The 14,624-nt window shown below is 46.8% G+C and overlaps 2 protein-coding genes across 2 annotated transcripts; one reads left to right on the top strand and one right to left on the bottom strand.

Annotated features, from left to right (window-relative positions):
• The first annotated feature begins 849 nt into the window (after positions 1–849).
• Positions 850–8,587, top strand: LOC146651690 (transmembrane protein 50B). Its single transcript, XM_085384776.1, has 7 exons — positions 850–962; positions 2,902–3,088; positions 3,605–3,717; positions 4,314–4,381; positions 4,739–4,831; positions 5,579–5,636; positions 7,109–8,587. Exons 2-7 carry the CDS (start codon positions 2,990–2,992, stop codon positions 7,152–7,154), a joined length of 477 nt encoding a protein of 158 aa, XP_085240902.1. The 5' UTR covers positions 850–962; positions 2,902–2,989; the 3' UTR covers positions 7,155–8,587.
• A 733-nt stretch (positions 8,588–9,320) lies between these two features.
• Positions 9,321–14,318, bottom strand: LOC146651689 (uncharacterized). The gene is made up of 7 exons (XM_085384771.1): positions 13,873–14,318; positions 12,745–12,850; positions 12,231–12,415; positions 11,955–12,103; positions 10,386–10,527; positions 10,095–10,243; positions 9,321–9,522 (listed from the first exon to the last, which is right to left on the bottom strand). Exons 1-7 carry the CDS (start codon positions 13,910–13,912, stop codon positions 9,394–9,396), a joined length of 900 nt encoding a protein of 299 aa, XP_085240897.1. The 5' UTR covers positions 13,913–14,318; the 3' UTR covers positions 9,321–9,393.
• Between the last annotated feature and the right edge of the window lie 306 nt (positions 14,319–14,624).

Raw genomic sequence — 14,624 nt, 5'->3', positions numbered from 1 at the left:
GAAAAGCTGTGGCCTGTGTTTCTGAACGAAGCCCAGAGGTCTGTCCATGACAGGAACGCTTGTCTGAGGCTCTCTGATGATGAAGAGCACCGCTCTGCTTCATGTTCACGTCTGACTGAAGCTCGTTCAGAGCAGCAGCTCTCAGGTCAACCTCGCAGCCTTTTTCTCTTGCCGTCTGTCTGTGTCTGAAGTCTGGAGCCGTTTCAGACTTTCATGCTGATGTTTGGCTCGAACAAGCAGGAGATTTCTGAGGTTTTCTCATGAATCAGTCTCTGCTGGTTTGTGGAAAAACCATCAACATCAAACATCAAAGCAAGGCAGCAACATGAGTCCAGCTCAGAGAAGACTCAGTGAAAACAGCGACACCTACTGGACACTTACTGTGGCCACATGTGATAATGCCGTTGCTGTTCTACTCTTCTCTCTCATTTTTAGTTCATGGACAACAAACCAGCTTATAGAACAAAACATATTAAGAAGGCTGCTGTGTTTATGGTGCTCACCACACGGGTCTCACAGATAAGACCTGAGACATCTTTCATCTGTGCTGGACTGAAGTGTGAGTGAATGCAGATCGATATGCTGATGGGAAATAAAGATGAATGAATGAAATGCAAAAACCTCCCTATGTGTAAAGATTTTTAATTTAAAACATTTTATGTAAAAATATATTTTTATATGGTTATATAATTATTCTTTATAAACGGCCTCCCCAGCCTTGGGGAATCGTTCATCACATGTGTGTATACGTGGTATTTGTTTGCCAGCATACAGCGCTTCACTACTGCTAAAGTTAGTGACTTTACAGGATGCAGAGCCTGGTCCTGACCGCAGGAGGCAGCAGTGTGCCGCAGAGCCCGTGAGGCTCCCGGAAATGAAGCCGCAGACGAGGGGCTGTGCCGTAAATGGAAAGTGAAAAACGTTGTTGCGCGGCTCTGTTTCATGGGGGTGATTGATATCAGGTGAGTTTTCAGACAGCTGGGAGGCTCGCAGGCAGGTGCGACTAACGCGCTGCTTCAGATGTTACTTGAAGGAATAAAGCGGGAAACGAGGCGGGTTACGAGCAGTTAGCGTTAGCCTCCGTTAGCTCCCGTTTGCTCGGTGGAACAAATGCTCGGTGAGCTGTGACCGTCACAGGACAGGTGTACGGTTATTAATCCAGCAGGGAGCGAAGAACAGACAGGTGTTGACAACCCTGACGGTGTGGGAATCCGCACACCTGCAGGAGGCTGACGGAGCAGCTACGCCTGTGCTGCGGTGGAGCTAACAGTTAGCCCCCGCCCTGCGGATACACCTGCGCTTTAAATATGTACATGAGAACAAGTGAACCAGCCGGAACAAAACAGACCTCAATAACTGTGAAAGAAATAAAAAGCTGAACTACAGTGTAAAGTTATAAAATACCAATTAAATTCTAAAAGACCACAAAAGAAGCTCCTTTAAATGTAAAAGATCTCAGACTGAAAAAGAATAATAAGTCAAAATAAAGTAATTATATCACGAAATGGCTTGTTAAAAAATAAAGAAACAGTAAAATAATCAGGTTCCTGCAGGAAACTGGTGAGCAGGTGTTAGCAGGTCAGCATCTGCAGCTTCAGTCCATCACTGAAGCATCTCAGTGTTGGAGCCGGGACAGGTGACACTCCTAAAATTGGGCCTCTCTTTTTACCCACTAAGTCACCATGGTAACGGATGCTCAACACCTTACCTGGTCATAACCTGCACCTGGTCAGGAGGAGGTAATGTTCAGAAGCTTTTTCCTGAGAGCAGTGAAAGAACCCCGGCTGTGAATCTCAGACTGAACTTGTGATCATCTGATCACGTGCTGTTGGAGGAAATGTCTAAATGTTGTTCTGTGTGATTCTGACCTGCTGCTGAGTAGGGCTGCACGATTTTGCATAAAATGAGAATCACGATTTTTTGCTTAGAATTGAGATCACGATTCTCTTTTCCAGTATAAATATTTATTGCACTTATTAACTGCACATCAACTTAGTAACAGTTGAGACTGAACATAAAAACAATAAATAAACATAAAAACAACAAATGTCTCACGTTTTGTTGTTGCTGCAAAATGTTGTACTGCTTGAAATTCCGTCTCCACCGTTGCTCGACGCTGCGTGTACAGAGCAGGTAGTGCAACAATAGAAAAATAGTTGCGGGACGGCACTGTGTAGCGTTTGTCTAGGGTGTTGATCATTTTCCTAAATCCCTCGTTTTGCACAGTGTTGATGGAGCCATATCTTTGGTCAGGTGATAAGTGATAGCCTCCGTAATGTCTTTGTGCCTGTGGGAGGTCGACGGGTATAGGGAAGCGCTGTGTAAGGTTCCCGTTATTGGTGTTTGGGTGGTTGACCGGGACGGATTTTCTCCTGTCACTTTCTCGTCATCCCTGACGTGCTCTCCGTTGTTTTTTCCTGCTAATTTTAGCATCACACCTTCTGTATCACGTGGTATAAGGCTCCGCCCTTGTCATTTGTTGAGCAGGAAGAGTGAGCGCTTGTTTTCATGCAGATTACGTCCCGGATCAAAATGCGGTACAATCGTCTTTAAATCGTTGTCATTTGGAAATGAGATCGCACATAAGTATGAATCGAGATCGCGATTTTCTAACGATTAATCGTGCAGCCCTACTGCTGAGTCTGTAAGCTGATGCGTGACAGTGAGCTAAACCCAGGTAGAAACATGGATCTGTTTCTCCCGTCTGTTTATTTTTCAAAACGTTCTTCTGCGATTAAAATGGAAAAAAAAACCTTCTGAATGACGATGTGTCCTCATATTTCTGACAGTTTGTAGCAGATGTGGTGAAAATCAATGTCCGTTGGTTCTGGTTGAATCTTCAGGTCCAGACGTCCTTCACCCGCTGCAGGACGCTGTTAACGGCCTGTGTTTGTTTTAAAGGCGCCTTTCACAGAGTGTGAGCAGCTGCTGAGGGGGCGGCAGACTCGCCTGTCAGGACAACTGAAGAAGAAGAAGGCGGAGGAGGAGGATGGCCGGCTTTTTGGATAACTTCCGCTGGCCCGAGTGTGAATGCATCGACTGGGGCGAGAGGAGGAATGCCGTGGCCTCCATCGTGGCCGGAGTTCTGGTTAGTGTGAGGCAGAGAGGGGCGGAGTCTGTTTGAAATCTCCGATAAGATAAATGTTCGCCGCTGGGAGGTTGGTGAATGGTGGAGGTCTTATTGGAGCTGTAAATATTCCGCTTCACGCGATCTGTTTCCCGTTTGTCCCAGAACAATGCCATAATCTGTGTTTACCTCAAACATGACTGTTAATAATCCAGAAGTTTGCTGTGATAGTCTGATGTAAAAACCAGTCCAGCTAAGACACATCTGATCAATCAAAGCCTCATTCACACAAACACTTTTTGCTTTGCTTTCTATCCAACATTCACACACATTCATCCATCGGAGAGCAGTGAGGTTTAGTATCTTTCCAAGGATATTTGGTATGCAGACTGGAGCAGCCAGATGAGCTGAGCTGCAGCCACCCCATGATCTGTAAACACTCAGACATTAGTGACAGCACGGATGTCTGCTAAGGATGGACAGGAAGTAAAACCTTTAGAAACGTCACGTCTCGCTGTGCACGTTCTCTTCTTTTAGTTCTTCACCGGCTGGTGGATCATGATCGACGCCGCTGTGGCGTATCCAACCCAGGAGCAGATGAACCACGCCTTCCACACCTGTGGCGTCTTTTCCACCATCGCTTTCTTCATGTAAGTGTGAAACGTTGCTTTCATACCGTACATGCTTTCAGAGTTGTTAGACCATTGAGGCGCGGGCGGGTGGGGGAGAGTTATCCACATGAAAACACATGTAAGATTTGCTTGGGTTTGTTCATGTGCCTCACAGCCTCTTTACAAGCAGCTGCTTTATATGGTTTCCTCCTGCAGTGAAATGTAATTTCAGCTTAAACATCTCAGCGAGGCTTTGAAAGGACAAATTGTGACCTCTGATGATGCCTCATTACTTAGAACTCTTCTTTCACCAAAGAGGAACCAAAACCTTTCACGATGTGACAGGAGAGCAGCCAAACTGCAGAATCATTCAGTCTGTTGTTATTCTGACCTCGATGCTGTTAATGAGCTGAGCTGGTGTCAGACAGGTTTGACCTCAGACTCCGAGGAAGTTACAGACCTGCCAGATTTCACGGTGTGCTTGGAAACTGGTGCTGCAGTCAAATGTGAATCAACAAAGGTCAAAAACAAAGCAGAGACTCTGAAACATCATGTGATCACTTCCTGTTTATGTCTGCAGTGTGAGCAGCATGAAGCGCTCAGACTCCTCTATGTGACTCTGTGTTCATTCTCAGGATTAATGCAGTTTCCAACGGCCAGGTGAGGGGGGACACGTACGGAGAAGGCTGCATGGGCCGGACAGGTGAGTGTTTGTCACCTGTCAGGGATCTGCTGTGGCGCTCAGAGGTGTGAGAAACACACACGTGAGGCAGATGTTAAGAGTAAAGTGCAGAGCCTCAGCTGTCTGTGTGGCTGTAAAGAGACTAATATGTGGTGTAGCTCAGTGGGTGCACAGACCACATGCCGGCGTGGGTTAGGGTTACCCTAACCCTGTCTCTCTTCGCTGTATCTAGCCAATAAAAGCTAAAATGATATTTTAAAAAAACGTATATCTGACGGCGGTGTGAATCCTGCCCTTTGCACAGCCGTCAGGATGGACAAACACAGCAGACACAGCACTGCTCATATGTAATTGTACTGCATGTGTCTGCGATTGCAGGAGCTCGTCTCTGGCTCTTCATCGGCTTCATGATGATGTTCGGCTCGCTCATCGGCTCCATCTGGATCCTGTTTGGAGGCTACGTAGTGCCGAGTGAGTTTCTCCCCTCAGTCTGTCCTTGCTGGTCAAACATGCAAACCTGGAAATGATCAGAAGGCTGGAGGGAAAACCAGAAGTTATACCTTTAAGTTAATAACAGCTCAGCCTGGACAAAGTCAGAGAGTATGTTATGGTTTGGAGCGCGAAGTCACTGCTGGCCTTTATCAGCTGCTTCATGGTGTTTTCTTCTGCTCTGAATCACATGACCGTTTTGGAAACTTGGAGCTTTTTCCTGTGGTTTGGTCTCGTTTCACACAGAAAAAATCCACACGAACCGAAAGCAAACCTCAGTGAATCACTACAAACCACACAAGGTTCAAACTGCTCATTGTTCTCGTGACTGAGGCGCAGGTAGCACTCAGGGACAGCCCTCGGTTCATTTCACCTCCAGCGGGTGCAGTTTGTGGCCTCTCACACGTGACCACAGCAGGGTGTTTGAGGTTGCAGCGTAGACCTGGTAGTTGGTCGGATTTGATCCTGAAACGATGGATCAGGGAGTCTTATTTTAAATTCAGCTTTGCTCCTGCAGCAGGTCCATGCGCTGCAGTCTTCACCCTGCTGCGCTTGCTGTGTGAGCAGCAGAAGAAAAGCCTTGTGGTTATTACACTGTGGAGTCTAAAAATACAACAAATGATTTTAATCTGACTTCCTTAGACCTGCGCAGGGAGTCGGCTCTCTCTGAGCATGCTCAGTCACAGTGAAACCTGATGTGACTGATAACATGTCGCTGTGTTCCCGCAGAGAAAGAAGTGGCTCCGGGGATGGCTGTGTTCTTTCAGAACGCCTTCATCTTTTTTAGGTGAGTGAAAAGCAGCAGCGCTGACACTGAAGCAGCTGAAACGGCGCACAGGCCTGTTGTAATTAACCAGCTTGGTGCCAAATATGTGCTTCCTGCAGCGTTGCGACACATTACATGAAACCTGTTGCATCTTATTTCCCGTAATGGGCGGGAGCTCCTGCCAGGAAAGCCTGGCTCAGTTTAACCCATTCAGGCCCCTTTCTGTTCCACTAACTGATGCAGAAAGAAGAACTAAAGGCGGGTGGATGGATACGAGCGTGAAAAGAAGCTTTAACATCCACACAGACTGTAAATACCAGATTTCTCAGGGAGGGGTTTCCAGCTCTGAATGAGTGTTTGTTTTCTAACCTGCTGCAGATTAATGATTGATTCACACCCTGTCGTGGTTGGAGTTTGTCTCAGTCCATCAGGACCATCATGTTTCACCTCCACCTGCCTTGTGCTCATGTTAGTTTAACCACAGCTGTGTAGCTTGTCGCTACCCGATCCGTACCGGAAACCCGATCGGTACCCCGCATGCGCAAATCTTACGTCACTTCCTCTCTTTGCCAACATTGCGACATAGTTGAATGATACGGTTAGCGCCCAGTTAGCTCCTAGCATTTCTCAACAGCTCTTCCTCCTTTTCAACTACCGGGACATTTAAACAATGGATAATCCGTTTACAAACAAATTCATGCTTTTCTCCTCAACAGAGAGCGTCCCCCGATTGAGCAACAGCGCCGTAAAATAAGAAGAATGGCGCCTAATTTTGCTACTTGTATTACTTTTGCTGTAACAAAACAAATTTCCCACCTGTGGGACTAATAAAGGTCATCTTATCTTATCTTAATTACAGAGTTAATAATACAGACTTTATAATGTGTCACGCGAAGATTCATCAGCCACATGAAGTGTTTACTGACAACTGACAGTGATGGCGAACATCATCATCACTATTCCAACAATCCTCTTCACAGACGAGCATAAACACGCTCGACTATCACTACATCAGATTGAGGCCACGGTTGTAATGACGCTAATTCAGTTTACAATACGGTTCATTCGCTCGGTCAGCAGGTGGCGGTATCCTCGTACACTGGGGAGTAAACTGCCATTAAACGAACAGAAGAAGAAGAAGAAAACATCTGCACATGCGCAGTACGGATCGGGGAGCCCTGATCCGTAACTCTTTTTATTTTTGTCTACATTATATTGACATGTTTCATTATTGGAAACATTTTAACAGATGCTTGTTATTCTTAACAACAGATACTCTGACCTGTAACTATCGTAAAACGCTTCGACCGGAAGTAGACACCTTTGGCGCATGCGGGGTACCGATCGGGTTTCCGGTAGTGACACAGCTATTACATGACAGAGAGCTTCATTAGCCTCCAAACATCACAGCACTGTGGAGCTGAGCTGTGAGTTTGGATCTGTCTGCTCAGTGTGTGACATCACTGTGACATCACTGTCTTCTCTCTCTGCAGCACTCTGATCTACAAGTTTGGCCGCACTGAAGATTTATGGGGTTAAGACGTCTCTACAGACACACACACACACACACACACACACGTGTATTTATATCCTTGTGGGGACATCTCATTGACATAATGCTTTCCCTAGCCGTTTACCCTAACCATCAAAAATGAACGCCTGACCCTAAACCAAATCATAACCTAGTTGAGTCTCAAAAATGCCTTCAAACTGGGGCCTGGTATTTTGGTCCCCATGAGGGCTGCTTGTCCCCACAAGTATAGTATACTACCAAATGTTGGTCCCCATTAAGATGTTAATACCCGTGCACACACACACACACACACACACACGGCCTTCAGATGTTTTGTATTCTGCTGTTTTAATCGAAGCTGTAAAAACAGTTTTAGTATTGTTGCTTTTTAAATGGAGACCAATCAGTGCTGCTGCGCGCGCACACACACACACACGCACGCACACACACGCGCACACACACACACACCCACACACACACACACACACGCGCACACGCACGCACACACACACACACACACACACACACACGGCCTTCAGATGTTTTGTATTCTGCTGTTTTAATCGAAGCTGTAAAAACAGTTTTAGTATTGTTGCTTTTTAAATGGAGACCAATCAGTGCTGCTGCGCGCGCGCACACACACACACACACGCACGCACACGCACGCACACACACACGCACGCACACACACACGCGCACACGCACGCACACACACACACACACACACACACACACACACACGCACACACACGCGCACACACACGTGTAAATATAGTTCTGTCATGTTTCACTTCTCTGTGTCAGTCTCAGTGTGTTTTGTAAAATGAGGGAATTCCTGCTGGCGGGCAGGACCGCCGGTCTTACTGTTAAAGTGTCACTCTGGGAGATTTCAGCCTCACTTCCTGTTGATTAAATGCTAATAGTCACATGTTAGCCGTAAACAGCTGGATGTGAGACTCGCCTCTCGCTCTGACGAGAAGCCGTAAACAAATAGCTGAGCAAACCGGCCCCGTCCTGCTGTGGTTGGATGTAGCACAGTCGAGCGGAGCGATGTGTAGCCGCCACAGGTGACACACACACACGTTTCACCTCGTCCATCAGGTCACGCTCACTCTGGACCGTTTTAGATAAAAAAAATTTTACCTCAGACTGTACCTGATTGGTTTCCAGATTGTACTTCCTGTGACTCCTCCAAATTAAAAGTCTGTGATTGTTACATGTATTTTTAATGAAAATCTTCCAGGCTGACACTTCAAGGGGGCGGGGCTAATTTATAGCTGGAAGCACATTTGCTGTCTCGTCTCCGTCTGACACTGGATTATAAAAGGACGTTTTTTGTTCCTGAACTTCCTGTTTGTGACTACGATGTGTGTTGATGATTTTTCAGTATTAAAGTTAAAAATCTCGGCTGCTTCAGTCGTTCCTGAAACAATAAAAAGTGTTGTGGGCGTGGCTGTGAGCTGCTGCTTTGTTTGTTACTGTAACCTTTAACTTGCTGTTTACTGGAAGCAATGACTCAGCCTCACCAGTGACTCAGACATTTTATTAAGGTGAACTCCGCTTATTCAGAAGGACGGGGAGTTGACCTCTGCAGGGAGGAGGGGCTTCCTGTGTCCCCGCCCCCCCAAAAAAAATTACATGAAAATTTCCCGTAGACAAACATTTACCCAACAGTGTTCATGTTACAGGCGCATGCGACACTTCCTATTTCACTGAAACAGGAAGTGTTGGCCACAACTGTCCTCTTACCGCAGCCAGTCAGATCCAGCAGTGAGCGTGTTATTCCCACCTGCCCAGGAACGCTCTCACCGACAGTTATTAATAAAGGAACTAACTCTCAGAGTTAAACAGGACTGTAGGAAGTTTGAGAAAGAGCACGCAGACGTGTTTGCAGTTCCTGTTTTTCTACTATTTTTTGTCATCGGAGGTTTGAAGCAGCGGCAGCGTGGAGAACATTCAGGGAGGCGTGGCCATTCAGAAACGATACTTGGTTAATGCTAGAGTGACCCGCTTCTCTGCTGCGATGGTTGTTAGCGCGCAGTGGTTAAAATTAGTGTCAGGAAGCTGCTCGCTGCGCTCCATCCTGGTTTTACTCCACCCACTGTCCTCATGGGAGTAGTTCACAAATGTTCTGAGATCAGGTGCTCACAGGTAAATAATCCAGATGGTGCACGGTTAGATCACCTGGAGCAGGTGAGCGACTCAGTCGCCTCTGCTGGTAAACTGAGTGGAGTCTCTGTGAGTGGGCGGAGCCTCTCCAAGAGTTCAGGAAGCAGCGGTGGGAGGGCTGAGTGCTGATCTGGGCTCGTAGTTACCGTGAGAGATCTGGAGGTCGTCATAGCGCTCTACGATGGGAGTAAATGGTCGGACTTCAAATTCCCCACGAAACAGATTCTGAAGGAGGAGAAGACACAGGAACCTCAGAGGCAGTGAAGACTAACGATGGGCGATTGGCTGAGCCTTTCACCGATTGTTTTTACAACAGTCATTTATCTGCCCATGAGTACGTCTGCTAATAATGTTGGTCGAAGCTCAGAGAAGCGGTTTTAACTCTTCCAGCTGCGAACAAATGCAGCGATTCGTTTACTCAAACACATAACAGAACAAAAGAACGGCAGCAGCCTGCTTAAAAACAAACAAATTATTCAAATAAAAAACACAATAGTGGGAAACACAGGACGGCCTTTTCCCCACTCTAACCGTGTCTGTCTCACACACTCGACCAAACAAGTACAAAATTAAACCCATCTAACTTTGGCTCTAACTTTGCTGGACTGACGGCTCTGTTAACACCATTGGACAGTTCAGCGACTCACCAGTCACCATGAAGAACCACGTCGGTCTTACACACTGATCGTGAAGCGAACACTTTCAAAATCAGCTCTTTTACTCGCTGACACGCTCTGAGTAGATACAGCGCCCACCAGTGTCTGTGTGGTGAGTGTGTGCAGCAGTGTTGGTCTTACCGGCGGGATTTCATATTTATGTGGCTCCAGGCAGCGTTTGATTTTCTCAGTTTGGAAAAACCCGAGGTATCCCAATGTAAGAATGATGATGGCGAGGACCACGATGCCGACGAGCAGCCCCACGATCATCGGCGTCCTGTTCACGTGTTCTGAGAAAACAGACGCAGTGAGTTTACTGCTGCAGCTTTAAAACCTTCAGCTGATTCAAAAGCAGCGGAGTCGTTTACATCTGTGTCTCTGGTTGGAGTCGGAGCGCGTTAAAGGAACGTTACACCAAGAAGAGCAGCTTACCTGATGCAGGGATGACCTCACACTGGATGCAGCTGCGTGGTTCCACGAGGTCCCCGTGGACCGTATAGGCCACCTGAACACAGTACCGCTGCCCCTCCTCCAGGTCTTCAATGGTCCTGGAGTCTATGGTGTCTTCATACTTCTGATGAAGACAATGACACACACACACACACACACACACACACACACACACACACACACACACACACACAGTGTGAGTGAATTAAACTGAAGTGTTTGCTTCTGCTCGTCTTCTCCTGTATCCAGCTGAATTATCAGACTGTCAGAGCTCCACGGAAAGTAACCCAGCTGTGCAGCTTAACATTGATAAGAGCAGATGTTTATCCCTCCATGGACCCATGACCACATGCTGCTTCAGGGCTTCACTGCAGCTGCTGCCCGTTTGTGGCTCTCTGGCTTCCCTGAGCCTGGTTCTGCTGGAGGTTTCTTCCTGTTAAAAGGGAGTTTTTCCTTCCCACTGTCGCCAAAGTGCTTGCTCATAGGGGGTCATATGACTGTTGGGTTTTTCTCTGTATCTATGAAGCGCCTTGAGGCGACTTTTGTTGTGATTTGGCGCTATATAAATAAAATTGAATTGAAAATTGAATTGAAAATTGAATTGAGTTTAGTCCTAAAAATGAAGGCGCAGGATTCATCTGGACACGAAACTGCTTCTCAGTCACTTTGAGCTTCTGAAAATGGGAACTGTGTAAAAATAGCTGTAATTCTGAAACAGTTTGTGCAGACTGTCTGTTGGTGCAGAGGCAAACTGTCCAAATATGCTTGGACCTGCCTGCACACACTGACCACTGACAGACACATGTGGCTGTATCAGCAAGCACACTGGCATGAATAATAATAATTAAAAAAAAACTGCTCAAAGGAATTAAAAGAACACTAAAAACTACAGAGCCCAGCAAGGGACATTCTTCAATGCACATATTAAACAAATATGTAAGACTGCGTTCTTCCATTTGTGCAACATCTCTAAAGTTAGAAATATCCTGTCTCAGAGTGACGCTGAAAAACTAGTTCATGCATTTATTACTTCCAGGCTGGACGACTGTAATTCATTATTATCAGGAAGTCCTAAAAACTCCCTGAAAAGCCTTCAGCTAATCCAAAATGCTGCAGCAAGAGTCCTGACAGGGACTAGAAAGAGAGAGCAGATTTCTCCTGTTTTGGCTTCCTGTTAAATCCAGAATTCAAAATCCTGCTCCTCACATACAAGGTCTTAAATAATCAGGCCCCATCTTATCTTGATGACCTTGTAGTACCATATCACCCTATTAGAGCACTTCGCTCTCGCTCTGCAGGCCTACTTGTTGTTCCTAGAGTATTTAAAAGTAGAATGGGAGGCAGAGCCTTCAGTTTTCAGGCCCCTCTTCTGTGGAACCAGAATGAAGTCTGTTTCTGGTCGTTTGGTCAAACACATTCACACTAATGTGCTGCCAGAAGTCATTTTGTAGCTCTGGCAGGACTCATCCTGCTCCTCTTTACACAAAGGAGCAGATACCACCCAACATCAGGTGAGCATAAACACCTGGAGGAATCACTCCGTGTTCTCACCTGCAGAGGACTCTCTCCCTCTCTGCCAAAGTAAATCCTGTGCTTGGCATTGTTGGCGTGTTCCTTCGCCAGCTCGTGGTCATCGTTAAGGAATACGGTGAGTGATCCAGGCCGGGTCAAAATGCTTAACGGAGGCGTGCAGACGTCACCTGGAAGAGCAGAGCGAGCGTCAGCACAGCAGCAGCTCGTGGTTCACACTGTGGTCAGGATGGTTAACACCTCGAGTCTCACAGCTTCACCCACAGACAGCGCTGACACATATCTGAGGTTTCTCACCGTATCTGCTGCAGGCGTTAACACCCTCAGATCTCAGCCCCCGTCTCTCGGCCCGCACACGCAGCGTCACGCAGCTGTTCTCGGGCGAGTCGTTAGTGTCGCGCGGCCCAATCGCTGATATGTTGCAGGAATGGAAAGGCGTCTGGATGCAGGCTGGAAGAGCTTCCCATTTATCAGAGTTAAATCTGAGGATGAGGAACAGAAACGAGTCAGAGAAAACATCTGCTCAGCGTTCTCTCTGCTGTGAAACCCAATCACTCGTTGCTTTGAAGCAGGAGCTTTGCTGACCTCTGACCTCTTCCTAAACATTTTACCAGCCCACTGTGGATTAGAATCTGTGACAGTGACACTACACTCAGCCTGCTGCTCTCTGATGGCGGCTTTCATGTGAAACTGTGAGAACGATGGAGTAAATAAAATGTCATCAGCTGACCTCTCGCCACCAACGGCCGCGACGATATAAAAGGAAGCTCCACCTTAAAACAGAGCACCTTCCCTGGCTGTGAGGGCTCACCTGCGGTAATTCACAGTGTAGGTAACGTCCGGCTCCCCTGGAGTCCACGTCAGCTGACCCTTCTCCACCTGGACATTCTGTGGAGGCGGCGGCGCCTGAGACGCGACTGCAAAGGTGAAGAAAGCAAACCAGAGAAATCCCTGCATAATCCAGATTATTGTTATTCATGTGATCACGGCCTCAGATGATTTATTAAAGAGACAGCAGGAACCATCGACGCCACGACGCCTGAGCTCAGAGGGACAAAGATTCAAAAACGAGGAATAACATCTGTCTGCTGCACACGGCACGTTTTTAAAAACTGAACAGATGTGAACCTGATGTTTGTGGTGACGTCATTTATTCACTTTCATGTCTGTTTTCTGATTGGACAGATCAGTTATTTATTGCCTGAGAGTGTCAGAGTCAAAAGTGTTTACAGTGAACAGATGAATGAACATTTATTGCATCAGTAATAATGAAGGTTAAACATGTTTACAGGCTGATTTAAACAAACACAGAAGTGATGATTATAACCTGAAATAAACTCTTTGAAAGCCTCACAGATCCTTTCCTGTCATGTCAGGAGCTTTGGACATTTATAGCCCACTTCCATGTTTCACAGGAACCTTTAAGCCTCCAGCAGCTGCGACTGTTTCACCTTTTTAACCTGAAACAGTCGCAGCAAACAGAAAAAGGACATTTTCTCATGTTAGACGCGCTGAACCGAACATTTCCTGGTCTGAGCTCAACGAGTTCCGTATTTTATCCGGATGATCAGTTTTAAGATAACCTCTGACATTTGAACCTGAATGTGACGGCCACGCTAAATCCACAGGTGAAACCCAGCTGGCAGGTAACAGCAGCCTTTCGTGTTCAGCTGGAAACACCTGACGCCGATTACAACAAAACAGCTTGAATGAGTCATTAATAACTGAAGACATTAGAAAATGACATTTTAACATCGGTTATTTTAAAGTTCAGTCTGACTCCGGAGCGAAAACGTGATTCAAACACAAAATCTCTGTCTGTCTGTCGCGCACACGCACACGCACAGAATATTGCTTCATCCGTGGTTAGCCTGCGGGGCTACAGGCCGTTGTTAGCCGGTAGCTCGGCAGGTATTGTCCGGCGGCGGCGGCTCCTTACCCCAGGAGACGGCGTGGAGGCAGAGCAGGATCAGCAGCATGGTGTCGGCCTCATTCCTCGGTCTGTGGCCGAACGTGCTGGCTGGAGCTGAAGAATCGAAACACACACCGACGCACTTCCTCGTCCTGGATAATCTGGACGTCTCCGTCCCAGACTGCTTCTGTCTTGGGGGATTTCCGGTTCCGCCTCTTAAAGCTGTACGTGACAAACGATAACAAAACACCAACAACTGCTCCACACGGTGTTTGATCACCGCTCACAGCCGCTGGGACAGACTGTGTTTACCAGCAGAGCTCAGAATCAGCTCAGCCCCACCTCACCTGTGCAGCCAGGTGAGTTACGCTGCCCTCCCACCTGAGGGTCCCGGGCCCTGCACGTCGAAGCTCAGCAACGCCCGTGTGTGGACTCGCCCTCACACCAGCTCACACGGGGCTGAGTATCGACCGACCGGGGATTCCCCCGCGCGTTCACGCGAGGGTGACGTCAGCAGCATGTGATCAATCACAGGAAATGAGAGTTAAATCTTCCAAATAAATAAATCAATGAACCGTTTATTTTATGATTTTCTGTGCTGTGTTCAAGGAAAACGAAATGCATTCTAACACAGAGTGATGCACTTTGGTAACTGTGTACAGTGCACTGGAAAGTTTGTTTTATTTTATGTCATTATATTACAGGTTTGGTTTTAGTTTTTAATATATTAAAGATATAATCAGTCATTTTTCAAGTTATTTAATCAAAAAAAGAATGTT

Source organism: Rhamphochromis longiceps, linkage group LG16 (assembly GCF_057381845.1).
Source record: "Rhamphochromis longiceps isolate RC_006_pf linkage group LG16, R_longiceps_female_GT1.1, whole genome shotgun sequence".
Taxonomy (NCBI): domain Eukaryota; kingdom Metazoa; phylum Chordata; class Actinopteri; order Cichliformes; family Cichlidae; genus Rhamphochromis; species Rhamphochromis longiceps.
Note: the sequence above shows the minus strand (reverse complement) of the source record. Positions and strands in the feature narration are given on the sequence as shown.

Bases quoted from the DNA above. Each gene is read 5' to 3' on its own strand.
- LOC146651690 (XM_085384776.1), top strand. From the start codon at position 2,990: ATGGCCGGCTTTTTGGATAACTTCCGCTGGCCCGAGTGTGAATGCATC. The intron at 3,089-3,604 runs GTTAGTGTGAGG...CTCTTCTTTTAG, and splicing joins CCATCGTGGCCGGAGTTCTG to TTCTTCACCGGCTGGTGGAT. The intron at 4,832-5,578 runs GTGAGTTTCTCC...GTGTTCCCGCAG, and splicing joins TGGAGGCTACGTAGTGCCGA to AGAAAGAAGTGGCTCCGGGG.
- LOC146651689 (XM_085384771.1), bottom strand. From the start codon at position 13,912: ATGCTGCTGATCCTGCTCTGCCTCCACGCCGTCTCCTGGG. The intron at 12,104-12,230 runs GTGAGAAACCTC...CTGCTCTTCCAG, and splicing joins TAACGCCTGCAGCAGATACG to GTGACGTCTGCACGCCTCCG. The intron at 9,523-10,094 runs GTAAGACCAACA...CTCCTCCTTCAG, and splicing joins ATAAATATGAAATCCCGCCG to AATCTGTTTCGTGGGGAATT.